The 16,318-nt window shown below is 49.6% G+C and overlaps 1 protein-coding gene and 1 pseudogene across 3 annotated transcripts in view; both read right to left on the reverse strand.

The window, feature by feature from the left end:
- Positions 1 to 934: 934 nt before the first annotated feature.
- Positions 935 to 1,461, reverse strand: LOC307051836 (ferritin light chain-like; annotated as a pseudogene). The gene has a single exon. The product of its transcript is annotated as a ferritin light chain-like (transcript).
- Positions 1,462 to 14,137: 12,676 nt separating this feature from the next.
- PGPEP1 (pyroglutamyl-peptidase I) overlaps positions 14,138 to 16,318 on the reverse strand; it is a gene marked incomplete at its 3' end in the record, with an annotated part of 33,507 nt that continues 31,326 nt past the window's right edge. For both annotated transcript variants that reach the window (XM_079702087.1, XM_079702086.1), the window contains exon 5: positions 14,138 to 14,330. In XM_079702087.1, coding sequence (XP_079558213.1) covers positions 14,138 to 14,330 — 193 coding nt within the window. The remainder of the gene's footprint in view (positions 14,331 to 16,318) is intronic.

Raw genomic sequence — 16,318 nt, forward strand, 5'->3', positions numbered from 1 at the left:
TCCAGCAAAACCGTTCTTCCAAAATAAGGGAGAGGGAATTCCTTGGTGGTCCGGTGGTTAGGACTTGGCGCTTTCACTGCCAGGGCCCGGGTTCAATTCCTGGCTGGGGAACTAAGATCCCACAAGCCATACTGCATGGCCAAAAAAAAAGAAAAAAGAAAAAAAAGAAAGAAAGAAAGAAAGAAAAAGGGAGAAATCAAGACATTCTCAGGTAAGCAAAAGTTGAGGGAGTTTGTTACCATTATACTTGCCATGCAAGAAATGCTAAAGGGAGTCCTGCTGGTTAAAATGAAAGGACCCTAAACAGTAACTCAAAGCTGTATCTAAGACTTGAAGGGAGAAGTAAATAGTTCTACAATAACAGTTGGAGACTTCAATATCCCACTTTTAATAATGGATAGAACATCTAGAGAGAAGATTAAAGATATGGAGGAATGAGCAACTCTCTAAACCAACTAGACCAAATAGACATCTATAGAACACTCCAACAGCACAATACACATCTCTATCAAATGCACATGGAACATGCTCCAGTATAGATCAGCTATTAGGCAAAAACGCAACTCTCAATACATTTTTTGGCATCATTTATTTAATTTTATTTTTTATTGAAGTATAGTTGATGCACAGTATTATATAAGTTACAGGTGTACTCTCAATAAATTTTAAAAAGCGGAAATCATCTCCAGCTACAATGGAATAAAGCTAGAAATCAATAACAGAAGGAAAGCTGGAATGTTCACAAATATGTGGATATTAAACAACACACTCTTTTTTTTCTGCTGCAGAAAGTTTTATTGTTTCGATTTGGTCCAAGGCTTGGGAGAGGGCCCCAGGGTGGTTAAAAAGCTGCCTAGTGGCTGCAGAGACAGGCTTCAAGCAGAAGCCCTGTCACCAGAGGGGCTCCTCAGAGGCCGTTGGACTTCAGAGACTCCTAGTCATGCTTGAGGGTGAGTACTTCCTAGAGATACTCGCCCAGCCCAGCCTGGGGACCAGCCAGCCTGTGGAGGTTGGTCAGGTGGCACCCATCTTCTTGATGAGTTTCACCCCCTCATCTAGGAAGTGGCTCTCCAAGAAGTCACAGAGGTGGGGGTCTGCACGGGCAGAACCCAGGGCATGCAGATCCAAAAGGGCCTGGTTCAGGTTCTTCTCAATGAGAATGGCATCTTCCATAGCGTCCTGGGTTTTACCCCACTCATCCTGAGATGGCTTCTGCACATTCTGGAAGAGGGCACGGCTGCCGTGCTGGTTTTGCATTTTCAAGAGACACTCGGCGCCCTCGCACTCCTCTTCGGCCAATTCAAGGAAAAAGTGGCCCACGCCCTCCAGAGCCACATCGTCGGGATCAAACTAGAAGCCCAGAGAGAGGTAGGTGTAGGAGACCCACAGATGCATGTTGACCAGGCGGTTGATGGCGGCCTCCACCTCAGTAGAATAATTCTGATGAATCTGGGAGCTCATGGTTGATTGGTAATAAAGAGTTAATCTCGAAAAATGGTGTTGGCTGGTCCTGGTGACCAAGGATAACTGAGTGGCTGATTCTGAATGTTGCGACTGGAAAAAATGTTGGAGGGTGGTCAGAGGCTGGAGCAAAGGGTGTTCCTGGGTCTGTTCCATCCAAACACTGTTGAAGCAAGAGACAGATGCACGGGACCGCTGAGCACACTGCTAACACACTCTTAAAGAAACCATGGATCAAAGAAGAAATCACGAAAGAAATTGGAAAATACTTGCAGATGAATGAAAACAAAAATACAACACGTAACGAACCAAACTTCGGGCCACTCGCCCACGTGCAGTAAAGCCAATCTATTGACACCAGGTTGTAGTGAAGGAAAGTGCAGCATTTATTGCAGGTACCAAGCAAGGTGTCCAGGTAGCTAGTGTTCAAAACACCTGAACTCCCTGGCGGCTTTCAGGGAAAGGTTTTTAAGGACAAGGTGAGGGAGGGGGGTTGTGGGTGTGTGATCAGCTCATGGACATTCTTCTGATTGGCTGGTGGTGAGGTAATCGGGAGTCAACATCATCAACCTTCTGGTTCCAACTGGCCTGAAGTCTACGTGCTTGCGGGCAGCATATGGTTACCCTTTTCCACCGGGTGGAGGTTTCAAGTATCTGAAAAACTGCTCAAAGGATGTGGCTCAGAATATTATCTACAGCCCTTGAGATGGAACTACAGGTTCTTGACTTTGTTTAATGGCTAAACTAGTATTATTTTGTCTTGCTTGACTGTTTTCCCTCCTTTCTGCATTTTCTCACTTCTCTGATTAAATTTATGCTTTGGAACTTGAGGAAGGCCTAGGAGCCTAATGTTCTTCTACAGACAAGAGGCAGGCAGAGGACATGGTGGGGTCATGGGGGGTGGTCTGTCCCAGGAAGGCCCCATAGGGTCCTGGTCAATTATAAACATACTAAAAGTTATCAAGAACCTAACTTTATACTTTGAGGGAGTAGGAAAAGAGGAGTAAACTAAAATCAAAGGTAGTAGAAGTTAGGAAATCATAAAGATTAGAGCAGACATAAATTAAACAGAGAATAAAGAAATTATTATTCTTCTATAATTAGAGACTTCCGTGGTGGTGCAGTGCTTAAGAATACGCCTGTCAATGCAGTGGACACAGGTTCGAGCCCTGGTCTGGGAAGATCTCACAGGCTGTGGAGCAACTAAGCCTGTGTGCCACAACTACTGAGCCTGCACTCTAAAACCCGCAAGCCACAACTACTGAGCCTGTGTGCCACAACTACTGAAGCCCATGCCCCTAGAGCCCGTGCTCTGCAGCAAGAGAAGCCACCGCCATGAGAAGCCCACATGCTGCAGCGAAGAGTAGCCCTCCCGCTCGCCGCAACTAGAGAAAAGCCCGCAACCAGCCATGAAGACCCAACTCAGCCAAAAATAAAAATTAATTAATTAATTAAAAAACAAAAAGAACCAAAAAACTTCGGGATTTCCCTGGTGGTCCAGTGGTTCAGACTCTGTGCTTCCAATGCAGGGGACGTGAGTTTGATCCTTGGTCAGGGAGCTAGGATCCCATATGCCATGCTGTGTGACCAATAATAATAATAATAATAATAATAATAATAATAATAATAAACCTTCCAACAGAGAAGTCCAAGACCAGATGGCTTCACTGGTGAATTCTGAATCATTTATGGAATAATACCAATTCTTATCTAATTCTTCGAAAAAATAGAAGAGGAAGTGACAGTTCTAATGAGGCCAGAATTACTCTGATAATAATGACAGGTAAACATGTTGCAGGAAAAGAAAATTACACACTGTGAGATAATAGGAAAAAAAATATATATATATTGGTCTCTGCCCCCGGTTCCTGGCATAGAGCTCCTGAAAACCTTGTAACTTCCTACGTGATAAGAACACTCAGAGCATCTTTTGTTCTAATATTTGGTCTTCGACCCTAGTTCCTGACACAGATCCTCTGGAATTTCCTGGGTGATAGGAGTGTCTTTTGTTGTAATCATGGGACCGGGTGGGCTCGTGGATGTCTCCTGGATGGGGGCTGGTCACCAGAAGGGCCAAGCCATGATTAGGAGTTTGGAATTTTCAGCCACACTCCCTCTCCCACCATTCTCCAGAGAGGGGGGATGGCCTGAAAATGGAGTTAATGATTGATCATGCCTACGTGATGACGCCTCCATAAAAATCCCAAAAGAACCGGGTTCAGAGAGTTTCTGGGCTGGTGAACACGTGGAGGTGCTGCAAGAGGGCATGGAAGCCTTGCGCCCCTTCCCGGATGCCTTGCCTTCCACATCTCTGTATCCCTCTCATGTTCTTCTTTTTTTTTTTTTTGCCTGGGGGGGGGTTGTGCTTAAAACAGTAGCAATTTATTTTCTCACAGTTCTGGAGGACACAAGTCTGAAATCAAGGTATTGATAGGGCCACGCTCTTTCTGAGATCTATAGGGAAGAATCCTTCCCTGCCTCTTCCAGCCTCAGGTGTTTGCCAGCAATCCTTGGTGTTCCTAGGCTGGTAGATGCATCACTCCAATTTCTTCTTAAATTAAATTAAATTAAATTAATTTATTTTTGGCTGCATTGGGTCTTCATTGCTGCGTGCGGGCTTTCTCTAGTTGCGGCAAATCAAAACTATGGTGAGGGCTTCCCTGTTGGCGCAGTGGTTGAGAGTCTGCCTGCCAATGCAGGGGACGCGGGTTCGTGCCTCGGTCTGGGAAGATCCCACATGCCGCGGAGCGGCTGGGCCCGTGAGCCATGGCCGCTGAGCCTGCGCGTCCAGAGCCTATTCTCCGCAACGGGAGAGGCCACAACAGTGAGAGGCCCGCATACCGCAAAAAAAAAAAAACTATGGTGAGATACCACTTTATTTTTAAATTTTATCTATTTGTTTGTTTGTTTATGGCTGCGTTGGGTCTTTGTTGCTGCGCGTGGGCTTTCTCTAGTTGCGGTGAGCCGGGGCTACTCTTCGTAGTGGTGCGCAGGCTTCTCATTGCCGTGGCCCTCGTTGTGGAGCACGGGCTCTAGGCACCCGGGCTTCAGTAGTTGCGGCACATGTGCTTAGTTGCTCCGCAGCATGTGGGATCTTCCTGGACCAGGGATCGAACCCCTGTCCCTGCATTGGCAGGGGGATTCTTCACCATTGCGCCATCAAGGAAGTCCCGAGATACCATTTTATACCCAATAGCATGGCTATTAGCAAAATAACAAGTGTTGGTGTGGAGAAATTGGAACCCTCTTGGACCTCTGGGGGAAATGTGAAATGGTGCAGATGCCGTGGAAAACAGTTTGGCAGTTCCTCAAAAAGCTAAACACAGAATGACCATATGATCCAGCAACTCCACTTCTGGATATATATTCAAAAGAATTGAAAGCAGGGACTCAAACTGAGCTTGTACACCAATGTACACAGCAGCACTATTCACAATAGCCAAAAGGTGGAAACAATGCAAATGTCCACCAATAACTGAATGGATAAACAAAATTTGGTATATCCACACAATGGACTATTACACAGTCATAAAAATAGAATGATGTTCTGATCCATGCTACAACGTGGATGAACCTTGAAACATTATGCTGAGTGAAATAAGCCAGTCACAAGAGGACAAACATTATATGATTCCACTGGTATGAAATGTCTAGAATATGCAAATTCATAGAGACAGGAAGTCAATTTTAGGTTACCAGGGGCTGGAGGAAGAGGGGGTAGAAATGAGGAATTATTGCTTAACAGTTACAGAGTTTCTGTTTGGGGGTGATGGAAAAGTTTTGGAAGTAGATAGTGGTGATGTACTATGTGTATGCTCAACATTTCAGATGTACTTAATGTCACTAACAGTCCACTTAAAAATGGTTAAAATGGCAAATTCTATGTATGTTATATATATTTTACCACAATACAAAAATGAAAATTAAAAAAAACTTTATAAAAATGGTATCACACTGTTACAATTATTTTCACTCAAGGGTCTGGATTGGAGATTTCTGCCTGCAAGTCTGGCACATCCTTTTTCACTGTTGTATAGTACTCCATCGTAAGAACACACCCTAACATTTCCCTAGTTCCCAGCTCCTTCTTATTATGAACCATGCTGCTGGAAAGGCATGCACATGTAGGTTTCTCTAGGGTTCACACTAGGACCAGGAGGGAGGGTCCAGCCATCCTCAGCTATGTTAACATGGCCAAGTTGTTCTTCTGAGTGGTCAAGCCAATTCCCACGCCCACCACCAGTGACTCTGTCCCCTGCCTAAGAGTGAAATGGGATCTCAGTGAATTTTTTTCCCTGATGACTAGATTGAGCTTCTATTTATTGGTTGTCCTGGGTTCATCTTCCCAGAATTGCCTTTCCATGCCTGTACTGCATTGAATAGTGTGTCCCCAAATTCATGTCCACCAGAACCTCAGACTGTGACCTTGAGGGTCTTTGTAGATGTAATTATTTACATTAAGATGAGGTTATACTGGAGTAGGGTGGGCCCTAAATCCAATGACTGATTACTTTGTAAGAGGCCACATGAAGATGGAAGCAGAGATTGGAGTGATGCAGCCACAAGCCAAGGGACGCCGACCAGTGCCAGAAGCCACCAGAAGCCAGGAGAGTGGCCTGGGACCAATTCTCCCTCACAGCCTCCAGCCCTGCAGACACTTTGATTTGGGACTTCTGGCCACCAGAACTGTGAGAGAATAAATTTCTGCTGTTGTAAGCCAGAAATGTAAGACCCAGTTCGTGGTCATTGTTATGGCAAAAACAATGCCATCTGCCCATTTTTCTGTGTGGTGTTTTTTCTTTCCATCTAGTGTGTCTGGTGGAGTGGGGGCACTTCATATGTCCTGGAAGCTATTCCTTGGTCAGTTAAATGCATCGCAGGTATCTCCTCTCTGTCCCTGGCTTACCTTTTCAATTTCTTTATGGATTTTTTTGGTGGCCAAAAGTTTGAAATTGTGACTGATTCCAAAGGACTGTCCCAAAAGTATTCATTTTTTTTCCTTGTCAAGAGCAGGTTTTCATTTTTCAGGCAGTTAAACCTGGGGTATAATTCTCTCGCTTCCGTGATGCTCCCAGCCGGCCGTGACTTCCCTGCCTTCGGGGTTTGGGCCTCTGCCAGCGCCCCTACCTCTCAAAATCAGAGCTCAGTGAGGGAAGAGTGGGGACAGCTGAGTGTGAGTCAGCAGGGCCTGGGCTGCAGGGGGAGCGGGGGACGGAAGTGGTTGGCTCAGGCCCTGGGACCGGCTGTGCGGATTCCTGGCTGCGGGTGGTCACCAGCACAGCCCAGGCCGGGCAGGAAGTGGGTCAGCTGAGGCATCAGGCTTGGGGCCCCACATGCTCACTGCCCGGAACCCCTAACCCCCCCACCTCCCGCCCCCACACACACCCCTCCAGCGCCCTGGTTTGCATGCCTGCTCCTGTAATGGTTTCACTGACCACGGTGTACATTTATGGAGCACCTGCTGTGCACTAGGCCCTGGCTGAGTGTGGACCCCCAGCCCTGCCACGGGGCTGGGGGAATTAGTTCCCTGACACTGGGGGAAACTGAGGCCCAGAAGAGGGCAGCCCTGTGCATGACTCACACAGCGTGGTTTCCCAGTCACCCAGCATCCCAGCTCCTCCTCCTTGGCTGGCTGGGCCCCTCTCCACCTCTAGGTGTCCTCACCCTAAACACGGCAACTTAGAAGAAAAAACAGCAAGGAAGTTTCCACATTTTCTCTCTTTGCCTCCCTCAGTCCCTCTCTCTCTCTCCCTTGTTCTCTCTGCATTTCTGTTTTTCTGTTTCTCACCAACACCCCCATCAGTGTGTGTGTGTGTGTGTATGTGTGTGTGTTGGGGGTGGGGGGAAGCCTGAACGCACCCCTCCTCTCTTCCAGGGGACCAGGACATGTCCGGGCAGGTCTGGACACTCCTTGTAGAAACTGCTGAATGCCTAGTGGCAAGATGCCAGGGCAGGAAGGAGCCAGTAGGAAGGTTGAAGAGGGTGTGCAGGAAGGCCTAGTTTGGGATTTCTGGTGTGGTACTTTGCCCTTCTTACCCCCACCCAGGCCTGTCACACTCAAAGTGTCCCAAGATGACCTCAGCATCTTCCCCCAAAACTTTGGGTTTTGAGGGATGCATAGGAGTTCTCTAGGTGTAAATGGAGGAGGGGGGACTTCCAGGCAGAAAAGACAAACTGGGGTCAGCAGAGACAAGGGAAAAGGGGTTCAGATGTCCAGCAGAGGAGTCTGGCTTTCTCCTGTGGGCCAAGGGGAGCCACCGAGGGTGTGAGAGGTGGAGAGGGGCCCAGGCAGATCCCTGAAACGGGATGGACTCTTGTCTGAGACCCTCACCTTTAAGACCGAGAACATCCAAGCGAGAGCTGAGGGAAACTCTGTTGAGTGGGGCCAAGCCTTACTCTTGAATGAGCCTCCCTGAATATACCTTAGACCCTTCAGCTGCCTGTCTGTCCCCCATCACAGCTGGGACCCCTGCACTGTACTCCCAGCCTGGGAGCTGCTGGTTTCCTGGTGTGTCCCCAGTCCAAAGCCCAGCACACAGTAGGTAATTTATAAGTTCCTGGAGCAGCCAAGAGGAGATGGGGCTCTAGAGGCAGGGAACAGGCAGGGTGGGGGCCTGAGCTGGAGGAGGCGCCTGGCCTTCAGGGGCGTGTCATCTCCCTTCCCCTCCCTGGAGGCTCCTGCGCCTCCCTGCGCCCCCTGTTGGCCTCAGAATGGAACACCCAGCACCAACCCCTCTCCTCTCTCCCATAGCTTATTGCACACCTATTACGTGCCCAGTGCTGTTCTGGGTGCAACAGACTCAGGGGACCCCAGACAGACCTGCCTGTCCTCCGGGACTCCCATAGAACTAGTCAGTTACTACCCAGAGTATGTTGGCACGGGGGTGGGGGGGAACCAGGCAGCTATGGGAGGCAGAGGAGGTACCTGGACAGCCAGGAGGGCTTCCTGGAGGAGGAAGTAATAGTAGTTGTACTTATTAAGTACGTACTATGTGCCAGAGCTGTAAAAGCAGAATCTCACTGAATTCTCACACAAGGCCCATGAGTGTGGGGAACTGAGGCTCAGGGAAGTGGGCCTCAGATCGTCCCCCACCTCTCAGCTTCTCATAGCCTTTGGAATAACACCCAGACCACTCGCCAGGCCTTGAGACCCTGCGCCATCAGCCCTGCTACCCCTCCCACATCCCCTCCACACACAGCTACCCCTCTTGGCCTGCAACTTGTAGGGTACAGTTGAGGTCAGGGGGTTTCTCTCTGGGCAGCGTGGCCAATGGGAGGCGGGGGGTCCCACTGAACCAGGGAGGTGAGGGGAGGTTTCCAGGATTTGGGAAAAGGATCCCCCATGTAAAAAGGACACAGCCCCTTCCAGTGACCACAGGAGCATCTATATGGTACACCTGGGACCCTGCTCACACCCCGGGGCCGTGGAAAGAGCCAGCCTTAGAAGCAAAACCACCATGCTATAGACACCTCACCTTGGGGTGCAAAGACCTTGGGGGCTCAGAGACTTGGAGGGGGTACCCCCTCCCCTGGGACCCATGTTCCCAAAGACAAGCCATTTCCTTACTGCTGAAGCCCCTTCTTCTTTGAAGGCCACTGACTCTGGAGTGTCCCCATTCCTGCTGAGGACAGACACGGGGGGATGACCGAATCCTGTTTCCGGTGTTCAAGCTGCTCAGTCCAGAGTAGCCGGCTTGGGTTCACATTCCCGCCCCTCGTCTCCTTGGGAAAAGGGGCTTCAACAGACAGAGCCTCAGTTTCCCCAGCTGTAAAAGGTGGTAATAGCACCTCCCCCACAGGGGAATTCTGCACACACTGGGGGTCAACATGATCACGATTCAAATCCCACCCCCCACCCCCCTTGCTGTGCGACCACAGGCAAGTTACTCAACCTCTCTGTGCCTCAGAACCAAGGCAGTGGGTTGTAGGAGGTGGAACACTCAGTACAGAAATCTTCTCATCATTATCCATTCAGAACACTCATTGCAGTGGCCACACACCAAGTACCAGTCACACACCAAGCACCAAGGACAGAAATACTGGTGATTTGAGGCCCCCTCTGCCAGCTGATGACCCCAGGTTGAGGATGACCCTGGCGGATGCCAGCTTCTCACAAAGACACACAAGAAACTGCATATTTCAACTGTTTTATTTGCTTTCTGGGGTGTCAAGTTTGGGGTTTCCCAGGGCCCAGCCCCCAGCAAAGTCTGGCAGACCCTTGCCCGCCCTGGGGTCCCAGACACGGCGCTTTCAGACAAGGCACTCATAGGAGTCTCCCTGGGTTCAGGGAGAAGCCACCCCGAAGCTGCAGGGGCTGGACCCTCCTTTGGGGACAGAATACAGGGTCACCTTCAGCAGGAAGGGTTTTTCCTAGACAGAGATTTACAACAAGATAGAAACCTGAGATGTTAAGGGAGCCCCGGAAATATGCCTGGGCAGGAGGAAGGCCAACTCTGTTTCCCACGACCCAGATGGGTCTCCCGTGGCATCCAGCCAGGTCTTGGGAGCAGAGAGCCCCATTCCAAACCGGCTTTCTCTGGGATTTCCTCAAAGTGAGCAGGACACAAAAGCCACTGGCCCCAGGCCCCACCCCTGCAAACGGCTTGGGTGAGGCCAGTCTGGGCAGCGGAGAACCAGGGCCTGGGGGTGCTTCTCTCTTTCCCATCCTGTCCCCTTTCTCTGTGCCCCATGTGTACTGCAGAGGCAGGCACTTCTGTGGGTCTCTGGGCAGCTGAAGGGAAGCCTTGGGTGAGGAGAGGGAGGAGGAGAAACAGATTTTAAGTGCGGGGAGCAGCTCGGGCTGGACTGGAGCCCTTGGAGGTCTAGGAAACCCTGAAACTCAAGCTGTGACAACTGCCCCTAAACTGGAGGACAGGATCTCGTAGCAGGTATGCCCAGTGTCCATCCAAGAACTAACTTTCAAGATGTGGATTTTTGGCAAATGTCCTTTCCCCTCAACAGCCATTCTGCCCTGGGTCTGAGGGGGATCCTGGCCTTTAACACACTTCCTCACTGCAAAAATGGAGATGTTTTTCCTCCCAGTGGCAGCCCTGGTCCCTTTACGAGGCACTTGTTCCATGAGAAGGGAAATTTAATTGGGGATATAAAAGCAAAGCCCTTTTTAGCTCCCCACAAGTCTGTGGAGGCCATGAGACTCTTGGCCATGAGGGATGACCTGACAATAAGGCAGCTGCCTCTGTCTGTATGACCACCATCAGTGCCTCACGCTGGCTGCAGGCTTGAGAAGGCTTCCAGTGGTCTCAGGGTGGAGGCTGGGCCCTCAGAGAAGAATGGGGCTTTGTCCCACCATCCCCGAAGGGGACTTCTGGGTTCAGACACTCCAAGAGGTGAAGAGGTCAAAAGTCAACAGTCTAGACAGTGGCAGCAAAAAACAGGCCAGTGTGGTGGGAGGATTTCCACGAGCAGCTCCCTTCCCCCTCCCGGTCACCCCTCGGGGGAACAGGCCTGTGGGTGTACATGCACACCCACTGGCCTGGCTTCCTGGCAGAAACTTCTAAGATAACAAAAGGCATCAAGAGTACACTTTTCCAGTCGTCCCCTTGAGCAGGCCCTTTCTGTTCTAGAAGTTTCCATGCCAGCAAAGAGCAGCGTAGCTGAAAACTATTTTTCTTGCTGAAACTATCACAATCTGACCTTTCCCCAAAGACCTGGCACCAACTGGGAAGCCATGACCTCTGCCCACCACCCCCTGCTGCCCCACGGCCCTGTCTCTCTCAGTGGCCAGGAGACCTCGGCTGTTCCTTGATCGGACCAGATGAGGCAGGTGGCACCAAGCCCAGTCCACCAACTGGAATTCCTGCTTCTTCCCACCTTTCTTTCTATCCACTCTGTCTTATTTCTTTTTCGAGCTACGTACTCATATGCAGACCACCGACCTTCTTTTTGGTGGGAAGGGGGGAGCCAAAGGGGCTTAGAGAAGAATAAAGTTATAAGGTGCAGAGGCTCTGGCACCTTAAAGGAGATGCCATCACCCGACGCCCGGATCACTGTCTCTGCCCCCATCCCCCACCTCAGTACCCTCCACAGGGCTCACCAGAGAGAGGCCCCCTCCACTTTCCTATGAGTCCACCCCCAGCATTCCTTCTCACCTTTCCCCCACCAGCCTTCCCACCACATCCCTCAGCCCATCCTTCCACCATTAACACTCACTGCACCCACCCCTTCTGGCATTGCTCACCTCCGTACATGCCAAGCTGCACCCACTTCACAGGCTCATCCCTTTCCCTATTCTGTGCCCCCGACAACCCAGACTCTGAAATGACAAGGCAGAAGGAATGAGACTTGGCCCCCCTCTTCTCACACAAGGACATTTTTGTCCAGGACCCAACAAATGCAGACAGATATACCATGGATTGAATGGCTGAGTTTGCCCCAAAGAAAAAGATAAAAGTAATTAAAACAGGAAAATTTTAAAGTTGGCAGGGAGCGAGTGAAATGTTTAATGGCTATCTGATTAGATAAAAATGAGCTATGTGCTCTACATCATGAACAAGGACAGGGTTCTGGTTTGACTTGATGAGGAAATCTAAAACCATGGCAGGAACACAAAAATGACACACACACACTCGACAATGATCAGACAATAAATTATATCTCTAAGTTGCTAAACCACATGGTGCTTTAAACAGAGAAGGGAGGACAAAAGAAAGATGAAAATGCAGAGTTTGGGGATGGTGTGTCTGGGTTCCGTGGGCACCCAGCTAAGCTCAAACCTGGCTCACTTCCAGTCTTCCCTCCCTACTCCAGCTTGCCTAGGTCCATTTCCTCCTCAGAGCCCCACAGATCAGACCTTTAGAGAACAGAGCTAGTCAGAGCTAGATGCCATTCTTAATAAGACCTCTGGGGGACCCCCTGGCCTTGAGCCCCCACCCCCACATTCAAAAGAGCCTCTGCTCACAGAAGCCAGCTGAGTGAGTAGATGCCATGACATCCTATGCTCCAGATTTCTCAGGAGACTGCAAACTCGGACCAGGGATGTGGAGGGGGCATTTCTGGCAGAGGGAGGGCTGGCATGGAGAGGGGAGCTAGGTCCTGATCATTTTACCCTGTGGGCCATGGTACACACCCACCATATGCTGACCCCACGTCACCCACCTGTGCCCACTTTTCCCCTCCAGAGAAAGCCCAGGACTCAGAAAATGCATTTCACTCAGAAACCTATCAACCTGGTCTCCAAGCGACACAGCAGCTCAACGGAGGCAGCAACCACCCTGGGCATCGGAACAGGAGGAAAAGAGGGCGAATGTTTAAGAAAACAAAACAAAACAAAAATCTCAGCTGTTTTCAGAAGAGCTGCAAGCGGGGAAACACCAACATGATCCAACACAGCATCAGACTACAGCACACGCTTCACACTTAGTGGAGCGATAAAACTGCGTGTTCTCCAAAAAAATAGAAGAATACTTCCAAAACGTGTGTTTTCCTCACGGTTGCTTCTGCCACCCCCTCTCTCTGACGGGTGTCAGGGTCCAGCTGAATTTAGCTGCCTCCTGGGAGATGTCACTCTCACCCCTGCTGGTAAGTTCAAAGTCACCAGGGAGTGAGATAAAAATTTACCAGGGAGTGAGATAAAAATTCACCGAGTCCTAGGCGCATCCAAAAACCAACTACACGAAGCCTGCTGGCTGCCCCACCGCCCTCCTGCTCAAATACACCAGCACCCATGGGGCTCAGCCCCCAGACTCCATTTAGCCCTCTCCCCTTAAGGAAAACAAGCACCAAGACTGAAAATCCAGGTCAGATGTGGCGTAGGTTTGCAGCTGCTACGCATTTTTACATATTAAAAAAAAAAAGAAAAAGTCATGTGCATGTTGAAATGAGAGTCTGCTTTCCCACCGGCAGCCCGGCCCCAGTGGCCCCGTGGGTACAGCTCACAGCTCAGTCGTTGAAAGGATCAGCCAACCCTTTCAGTCTCCTGGGGCACCAGCCACCCCCCACTCCCCGTGGTCTGGCCATGGGCCCAGTGCCACACCCCTCGAGCAAGGGGACCTCAATGTCACCCCCAAAACAAAGATGTAGGTCCAGTGTTCAGGGCAGGAGACAGAAGGGGCTGCACCCCAGGAAAAAGAAAAGACACTTCTGTGTTTGGCTAAAGCCCGCGTTTTAACCAAAGGGAATATAAATTACTCTGTGCCCAAACTAGCACTATTGTTTTTAAAAAGAGAGTAAGAAAGAAGAAAAAAAAGCCATGCCAGATCCCAAGGCGGCCCTTGCCGGGGCTTGTCCAGGCTGCTGGGACATGGATCAGGGTAAAGAGTCTCCATGAGGCTTTTACATTTGGAAAAAAACAGTCACAGACGGAGGGAACTCTGGAATCCCTCCACCACAGACTTAGAATGGCAGGTAGCCCCAGCCATGGGATCATGGAATAGAGACACCTGATCGGGGTTCTCTGCAGAAATCAGGACCTCCCGGCTTCCTGGCTGCCACAGCTGTATCCCCAGATGCAAAGAGAAATAGAGAAAAAAATCTTCACTGCGGCCTTCAAACCAACCAGTGCTTTTGCAGAGAAAAAGGGAGAGGTGTGTAAGTTGGCATATTTGATCCAAAACAGATCCCCAGCTGATGGGCTCGTCCTTCCCGGTCAGGCCCCGGAGGGCGGACGTCTCTCTCAGGGTCCCTGGCAGAATGAGGTCTTGGGAGGCCTGAGCAGCAATCAGTGTTTGTGGCAACAGTTGAGTTTGCCTTCTGACTGCTCTAGGACGTCCAGCATTTCCTCGATGATGGCCCGAAGTGCCCGGCCCAGCTGGTCTGCATTGTAGGGCTTGCCCAGAGGGGGCACGTGAACAAAGGCTGAGCGGCCGTGACTCTGGTACAGAGAGGTATAGTAGGCGAAGTCGCAGAGGTACCTAAGCCACAGGGCGTGGGGGATGGGAAGGAGACCAAATGGGGTCAGAGAGTGAATGTTCCATTGAAATCCATCATAAGACACCCCCCCGCCCCAACCTCATCAGTCATCCACAAGATGGAATACTGCTTCTCCCTCCCCAGGCCAGCAAATAAATAAATAAATAAATAAATAACTCCAAGTGCTGGGGTATATGTGGGGAAGGAAGCAGTGTGAGATGCTGCTGGTTGGGATGCAAATTGCCCCAGGGGAGGGCAATCTGGCAGGCTAAAAAATTACAAACGGAAAAGAATATGAAACAGAATATATATATATATCTCAATCACTTTGCTGTACAGCAGAAATTAACACAACATTGTGAATGAACTACAATAAAATTTTTTAAAAATAATTTTAAAAAATTACAAATGCATAGACTTTATGACTGATGTTTTGAGTTTCTAGACTCTATCTCAGGAGCCATCTGCACAAGAGCACGAGAAAGATAAACAAGGTATCTGCTGCAGCATGATGTGTAAAAGCAGAAAAACAGGAAGCAACCTGCTAGGATCTGAATGTCCCCCCAAATCCCCTCCCACCCTGTAAGGACATGGCCAGAAGTTGGCAGTCTGCAACCTATAGGAAGGCCTTTATCAGAACACCACCATGCTGGTGCCTGGATCTTGAACTTCCTTGCCTCCAGAGCTGTGAGCAGTAACTTTCTGTTGTTTATACGCTGCCCAGTCTGGGTATTTTTTGGTTATAGCAGACTAAAACACCACCTAAATGTCCACTGACAGAGGAGTGGCTTAATAAACTCTGGTTCATCTGCACAGTGGAATACTATGCAGCCGTTTACAAGGCAGGCAGTGGAGCCACAGGAAGACAGAACTCACTAAGACCCATGTCACATGCCACAAGTGAAACCAAGGAAGGGAACTCTCATGAAAATGCACACCACGTAACCCCATCCACGTGAAAGCAAAGTGAAACAGGACAAAATTCGGAAGTAGTACGCCAGATGTCCTACATATGTATGGAAACATATGTGTGGGTGAGTAGGAAGGGTCATAATTTAAGTCTCTGATTTAACCGAGGGATCCCTGGGGCGGGGAGGGGCGGGGGGAGGAGAGAGGGCAAGAGAATCTTTCACAACAGGAAAGTATGAGAATATACTCTAGAATTATCTGAGTAACTTAAAATTAATTTTAGGGGAGTTCCCTAGTGGCCTAGTGATTAGGGTTCCGGGCTTTCACCGACAGGGCCTTGGTTCAATCCCTGGTCAGGGAACTGAGATCCTGAAAGCTGTGTGGCGCAGCCAAAAACAAAAAAAAACTTAGTTTAAAAAAAAGACTGAGCCCACGTGCCACAACTACTGAAGCCCGTGTGCCTGGAGCCCGTGTTCCACAACAAGAGAAGCCACCGCAATGAGAAGCCTGCGCACCGCAGCGAAGAGTAGCCCCCGATCGCTGCAACTGGAGAAAGCCCACGTGGAGAAACGAAGACCCAATGCAGCCAAAACTAAATTAAAAAAAAAAAAAAAGACTGGTGGGAGGGGGAAGGGGCAATATAGGAGAAGGAGATTAAGAGGTACAAAATATTAGGTATAAAATAAGCTACAAGGATATATTGTACAACACAGGGAATATAGCCAATATTTTATAATAACTATAAATGGAGTATAACTTTTTAAAAATAAATTTATTTATTTCTTTTTGGCTGCTTGGGTCTTCGTTGCTGTGTGCAGGCTTTCTCTAGCTGTGGCAAGCGGGGGCTACTCTTCCTTGAGCGGGCTTCTCATTGTGGTGGCTTCTCTTGTTGCGGAGCATGGGCTCTAGGCACGTGGGTTTCGGTAGCTGTGGCACATGGGCTCAGTAGTTGTGGCTCGCAGGCTCTAGAGTGCAGGCTCAGTAGTTGTGGTACACGGACTTAGTTGCTCCACGGCATGTGGGATCTTCCCGGACCAGGGCTCGAACCCATGCCCCCTGCATTGGCAGGCGGATTCTTAAC

Source organism: Hyperoodon ampullatus, assembly GCF_949752795.1.
Source record: "Hyperoodon ampullatus genome assembly, chromosome: 4".
NCBI lineage: Eukaryota > Metazoa > Chordata > Mammalia > Artiodactyla > Ziphiidae > Hyperoodon > Hyperoodon ampullatus.